The sequence below is a fragment of the Daucus carota genome, chromosome 7 (assembly GCF_001625215.2).
Source record: "Daucus carota subsp. sativus chromosome 7, DH1 v3.0, whole genome shotgun sequence".
Taxonomy (NCBI): Eukaryota; Viridiplantae; Streptophyta; class Magnoliopsida; order Apiales; family Apiaceae; genus Daucus; species Daucus carota.
Window position 1 is genome coordinate 16,738,526 of NC_030387.2, and position 6,749 is coordinate 16,745,274.

A 6,749-nucleotide genomic window follows, 5' to 3' on the forward strand; every position below is an offset into this window, starting at 1 on the left:
TGTGCGTTAAAAATTCACTGACTAAGATTCTATTCTCTTCTCACTTTTCTTCTTTTCTTTATCATAGGTACTGGGGTCGCGTTTATGCAAACACGTTCTCAGACCCGTAAGAAAGCAATTGATTCACCTTCTACTTCTTCTTCTGATTCTGAAACAATGCCGGAACCTGAAGCACAACCAGACAGCAAGGCATTGAAGGATTTCTCTATGCCAAAGATCGATGATATCCAATCAAGCATTGTCAGGCCTGCAATCGCAGCCAAAGCCTTTGAAATCAAACCAGGAACCATTCAAATGGTCCAGAACTCGGTACAGTATGGGGGTTCTCCTACGGAAGACCCCAATATGCATATACGGAATTTTATAGAGATCTGTGACACTTTCAAATTTAATGATGTCTCTGATGAAGCTGTAAAGCTAAGGCTTTTCCCATTTTCACTGAGAGATAAGGCTAAGGGATGGTTACATTCTTTACCATCTGGTTCGATTACTACATGGGAAGATCTAGCTCAGAAATTTCTCACTAAATTCTTCCCCATGGCAAAGACTGCTGCTTTACGAAATGCTCTATCTCAATTCTCTCAACAATCAGGAGAAACATTCTGTGAAGCCTGGGAGCGATATAAGGAGATGCTAAGGAAGTGTCCCCATCATGGCATGCCGGATTGGATGCAAATAAACAGTTTCTATAATGGTCTTGGACCTCAATCCAGACCTATGCTTGATGCTGCTTCTGGAGGTGCACTATGGGCAAAGAGTTATGAAGAAGCTTACGATCTCATTGAAATGATGGCTGCTAATGAATATCAGAACCCTACTCAAAGACTTACTCAAGGGAAGGTAGCCGGAATTCTTGATCTTGACACGTCTACAGCTATAGCAGCTCAACTGAAGGCTCTCACGATGAAAGTTGATTCTCTGGCTCACCAAGGAATTCAACAGCCAATCTCTATTTGCGAATTATGTGCTGGTGCTCATGCTACTGATCAGTGTGCCATTTCTAGTGAATCAGCGCAATTTGTGAGCAACTTTCAGAGAAGTCAACAACCCGCTCCAGCTACTTATCATCCTAGCAACCGAAATCATCCGAATTTCAGCTGGAGTAATAATCAGGGTTATAATCAGCCTCAACAAGGATTTCAACAGGGACCTAAACAGTATAATCAGGCTGGAAATTCACAACAGTATGCGCCTAAACAGCCATATCACCCTCCGGGATTTCAGAATCATGGGCAATCAGCTAACGAAAGGTCTGACATGGAAGAGCTAAGGCTCATGTACAAGAGTCAAGCAGTAACTTTAAAAGCCTTGGAGACACAAGTTGGTCAGTTAGCTAATGCTTTACTAAGCAGACCACAGGGGAATCTCCCTAGTGACACAGAAGTACCAGGTAAAAGGGACCCTAAAGAGCAAGTTCAATCCATTACGCTGAGATCTGGAAGAACTACAACAGGGCCTACCTCAACATTGGTACAAGATAAGGGTGATGAACCGCAAGAAATTCCAGCAGAAGTTCCTTCAAATACACTTGACACCAACTCTACTGTTGAAAAGGATAAGGCTATTCCTGCAGCTGCTCCGATGTCAAACCCAGTATATCCACCACCTCCATTTCCTAGGAGGTTAAAAAAACAGCAGCTGGATAAGCAATTTGGTAAATTCCTAGAAGTATTCAAAAAGCTTCACATCAACATTCCGTTTGCTGAAGCACTCGAGCAAATGCCTAGTTATGCCAAGTTCATGAAGGGTATTCTTTCAAAAAAGCTAAAGCTTGAAGAGTTAGAGACCGTGGCTTTAACGGAGGAATGCAGTGCTGTACTTCAACAGAAATTACCACCTAAGCTTAAAGATCCGGGAAGTTTTACTATTCCTTGCACTATTGGGAAGTTCTCTTTTGATAAGTGTCTGTGCGACTTGGGAGCTAGCATCAATCTGATGCCTCTATCTATCTTCACACAACTTGGCCTGCCAGAGCTTAAGCCAACAAATATGTCTTTACAGTTGGCTGATCGTTCGATCACATATCCGAGGGGTATAATTGAAGATGTGCTAGTCAAGGTTGATCAATTAATATTTCCAGCCGACTTCGTGATTCTTGATTTTGAAGAAGACAAAAGGATTCCTATCATCTTGGGTAGACCATTTTTAGCCACTGGCCAAACATTAATCGATGTACAAAAAGGGGAACTCACAATGAGAATACAGAATCAAACTGTCACGTTCAACGTATTCAATGCAATGAAATTACCAACTGATGAGGAATCTTGTTTCAGTGTGGATGTGCTAGACACTACGACAGAAGCTAATAGCCAGCGGGTTTTACAGAATGATGCATTGGAAGCAATCCTTACCAATGATGAGGAATGGGACAGTGAAGAAGAATTGGCAGAGATCCATCATCTTAACTCATCACCTTGGAGAAGGAATTTTGAACCACCTGTCGAATCTCTTGGCTTGGAAGAACAAAAGGAAGATCACAAACCACTACAGCCATCAGTAATCGAAGCACCTAAACTTGAACTTAAACCACTACCGGATCACTTAAGGTATGCTTTTCTTGGCAAAGGTTCTACTCTTCCTGTTATTATTGCATCTAACTTGTCAGGTGAGGAAGAGGAAAAACTTTTGAGGGTGCTAAGGGAATTCAAAACAGCGATTGGTTGGACCATAGCTGATATCAAGGGCATCAGTCCCTCCTTTTGTCAACACAAAATTCTCATTGAAGAAGGAAGCAAACCTTCAGTGGAACAACAAAGAAGGCTAAATCCTATCATGAAGGAGGTGGTAAAGAAAGAGATTCTTAAATGGCTTGATGCAGGTATCATTTATCCAATTTCAGATAGCTCATGGGTGAGTCCAGTGCAGTGTGTGCCTAAAAAAGGGGGCATGACAGTAGTAGCCAACGAAAAAGGGGAACTTATCTCAACTAGAACTGTCACTGGTTGGAGGATTTGCATGGACTACCGAAAGCTGAATAAAGCCACAAGAAAGGATCACTTCCCTCTGCCTTTTATTGATCAAATGCTTGACAGGTTGGCTGGTCATGAATTCTATTGCCTATTGGATGGGTATTCTGGCTATAATCAGATTGCTATCTCTCCGGAGGATCAAGAAAAGACAACCTTTACATGCCCTTATGGTACATTTGCATTCCGAAGAGTACCTTTTGGCTTATGCGGTGCACCAGCCACTTTTCAAAGATGCATGATGGCAATATTCTCAGAGATGATTGGCATCAATGTGGAGGTATTCATGGACGACTTTTCCGTATTCGGAACATCTTATGACGAATGCCTCACAAATCTGAGAATGGTTCTTAAGCGATGTGTGGAAACTAATCTGATTCTCAATTGGGAAAAATGTCATTTCATGGTGCAAGAAGGAATCATATTGGGGCATAAGGTATCTGCCAAGGGACTAGAAGTTGATAAAGCGAAGGTGGAAACGATAAAAAATCTTCCTCCACCACTTTCAGTCAAGGGCATCCGAAGCTTCCTTGGTCATGCAGGTTTCTATCGGAGATTCATCAAGGATTTCTCAAAAATTTCTAAACCCCTTTGCAATCTGTTAGAGAAAGACATTCCATTCAAATTTGATGAGGAGTGCTTGGAAGCATTTGAAATCTTGAAAAAGAAGTTGACATCAGCACCTATCATCACTGCACCCGATTGGAGTAAACCATTCGAATTAATGTGTGATGCCAGTGATTATGCTGTAGGGGCTGTACTTGGCCAGCGAACAAGTAATGTGTTTCATGTTATCTATTATGCCAGCAAAACATTAAATGATGCACAATTGAACTACACTACTACTGAAAAAGAACTTCTAGCTATTGTCTTTAGCTTTGAGAAGTTCAGGTCTTATCTTCTTGGAACAAAGGTAGTGGTATATACAGATCATGCAGCCATTCGGTATCTCATATCAAAGAAAGATTCAAAACCAAGACTAATTCGCTGGGTTTTATTACTCCAAGAATTTGATGTGGAAATTAAAGATCGTAAGGGCACGGAAAATCAGGTAGCAGATCATTTGTCCCGACTAGAAGATCACAGCAAACAAACTACAGACAACACTCTAATCAATGAATTCTTCCCAGACGAACAGTTGTTTGGAGTTAATGCAGAAGAGCCATGGTTTGCTGACATTGTAAATTATCTGGTGAGTAAGATCATTCCTCCAGAATTCTCTTATGCTCAACGCAAGAAATTTCTTCACGATGTGAAATGGTATATTTGGGATGAACCCTTTCTGTTTAAACAAGGAGTTGATCAAATTCTCAGAAGGTGTATCCCCAATAATGAAGTTGAGGGAGTTTTGCGCGAGTGCCATTCCACTGGTTATGGAGGCCATTATAGCGGAGAAAAGACAGCAAAGAGGGTACTTCAAGCAGGCTTTTACTGGCCAACTCTGTTTAAAGATGCTCATCAGTATGTTTTGGGGTGCGATCGATGTCAACGTACAGGTAATATATCTAGGAGGAATGAAATGCCTCTTAAAATGCTCTTGGAAGTCGAAATATTTGACGTTTGGGGTATTGACTTCATGGGACCGTTCGTTTCATCTTGTAACAACCAGTATATTCTATTAGCAGTGGATTATGTGTCTAAATGGGTGGAGGTAAAAGCTTTACCTACAAATGATGCTAAGGTGGTCTTACAATTTCTTCAAAAACAAATCTTTACCCGTTTCGGAGTCCCTAGGGTCATTATCAGTGATGAAGGCTCTCACTTCTGTAATCGGAAATTCACAACCTTGATGACTAGGTATAATATCAATCACCGGGTTGCTACTGCTTATCATCCTCAAACGAATGGTCAAGCTGAAGTGTCTAACAGAGAGATCAAACGCATATTAGAGAAGGTGGTTAATCCTTCTAGGAAAGACTGGTCTTTACGATTAGATGAGGCTGCTTGGGCTTATCGAACAGCTTATAAAACACCGTTGGGTACTTCTCCATTTCAGTTAGTGTTTGGCAAGGCTTGTCACTTACCAGTTGAGTTGGAACATAAAGCCTATTGGGCCCTAAAGAAGTTGAACTTCGACTTACAATTAGCTGGAGAGAAACGAATGATGCAACTCAATGAGTTAGAGGAGTTTCGCCTCCGTGCTTATGAAAATAACAAACTCTACAAAGAAAAGGTGAAAAGATTGCATGATCAGCGACTGATACAAAAATCGTTTGTGGTTGGTCAATTGGTGTTATTGTATAACTCTCGGTTGAAGTTGTTTCCAGGGAAACTCAAGTCACGCTGGTCAGGGCCATTTACAGTCAAGACGGTATTTTCCCACGGTGCAGTAGAAATATATGCAAAATCACCGGATGAATCATTTAAGGTTAATGGTCAAAGGTTGAAGCCGTACTTTGGCGGAAATGTGAATCGTGAGGTACAAACCACGATTCTTCAATCGGAATCGGATTAATTCTGGACTTCACGTCGAGCTAACGACGTTAAACAAGCGCTTCGTGGGAGGCAACCCACGCATTGGAACCACATTGTACCATTGTAAACCTCAAAAACACAAAAATCGAAAAATTTCAGCCTCCGGTGTCAGACACTAGCGCGCCCGCGCTAGTGTCAAGCGCGACCGCGCTAAGTTGCACAGCGCGCCCGCGCTATACTTAGCGCGGCCGCGCTACTGACTGCCGAGCCAGGCGGATTTTTTTCCCAAAATTCTTTTCTTTTCGTTTTAAAAAGCCCACAATCCTAATTTTGCATGCCTAGCCCGAAATACATCCCATAAAACCCTAACTCAGCTCTCCAACCCTTATATAAACACAAAACCCATCTCCAAATTCCATTATAATTCTCTAAACCCTAATCATATATACACATCCATACACACAACCTTCATCCAATCTTTCAAATCCAATACACATACACCTCTTGCAACTCTAATCTCTACCAATGGCACCCAAAAGAGCAAGAAGATCACAAGGAACGAGCACCCAAGCCCCCGCATCTAGCGATTCTTCCTCGTTGGGTGAGGTTGAGTTCACCTCGGATGGTGCGCGAACCGAGTTTCAACGGCTTATGAATAAGTCGTTACTTAAGGAGAGGGGATTCTTACCCACGGCGGAGGATGGTGAGCTCTTGAACATGATTCAAGAACGGGGTTGGGAGTCTTTTTGCGAGGCTCCGGAGGCGGTTCCCTTGGCTATCATTCGAGAGTTTTATGCTAATGCCAAGGAGAATCGAGATGGATTCACGGTGGTACGGGGAATCCGGGTAGATTATAGTGCGGATGCGATCCGTAGAGTTATTGGGGGGCGTGCCAGGCGCCGTAATGAAGAAGATTGGGTGGTTGAGAGGATTGGGCGTGCTAAACGCCGGTTTGATGATGATCCAGTTGATCTTGATCGATTGGTGTATGATTTGTGTGTGCCGGATACAGCTTGGAAGATGACACAACCTCCTTTGCAGGCACATGTCTCTTTTCCAGCAGCCGGGTTGAACCGGTATGCGAAGGCGTGGAACGCCTTCATATGTGCTAACATCATGCCATCTTCACATGGGCATGAGGTGACAGTGGAAAGAGCTATTCTGCTCTTTGGGATTGTCTCGGGCAAGTATATTGATCTGGGACATGTTATCCATCAGGGGATTCTGAGGTTCTTACAGGGAGGAACTACTGGTGCCATTCCATATGGCACAATTGTGACGAAGCTTTGTCGATCGAGCGGTGTTCGTTGGCCATCCAACGAGCAATTACAGTTGCCAGGAGCACCGATTGATCATTCGGCGATCAGC

The 6,749-nt window shown here is 42.8% G+C and overlaps 1 protein-coding gene and 1 pseudogene across 1 annotated transcript; one reads left to right on the top strand and one right to left on the bottom strand.

The window, feature by feature from the left end:
- Window positions 1–294: 294 nt before the first annotated feature.
- LOC135147918 (uncharacterized) lies at window positions 295–2,629 on the top strand. The gene is made up of 6 exons (XM_064081972.1): window positions 295–461; window positions 1,005–1,250; window positions 1,353–1,654; window positions 1,709–1,815; window positions 1,903–2,316; window positions 2,606–2,629. Exons 1-6 carry the CDS (start codon window positions 295–297, stop codon window positions 2,627–2,629), a joined length of 1,260 nt encoding a protein of 419 aa, XP_063938042.1.
- Window positions 563–659, bottom strand: LOC135148109 (small nucleolar RNA R71; annotated as a pseudogene).
- Window positions 2,630–6,749: the final 4,120 nt, after the last annotated feature.

What these genes read in the sequence shown, in the direction of transcription:
- LOC135147918 (XM_064081972.1), top strand. Translation starts at nt 295, where the DNA reads ATGGTCCAGAACTCGGTACAGTATGGGGGTTCTCCTACGGAAGACCCC. An exon ending in TAACGGAGGAATGCAGTGCT is followed by an intron (nt 1,816 to 1,902) that starts GTACTTCAACAG and finishes TCTTTTGATAAG; the next exon opens with TGTCTGTGCGACTTGGGAGC. An exon ending in CAGAAGCTAATAGCCAGCGG is followed by an intron (nt 2,317 to 2,605) that starts GTTTTACAGAAT and finishes CTAACTTGTCAG; the next exon opens with GTGAGGAAGAGGAAAAACTT.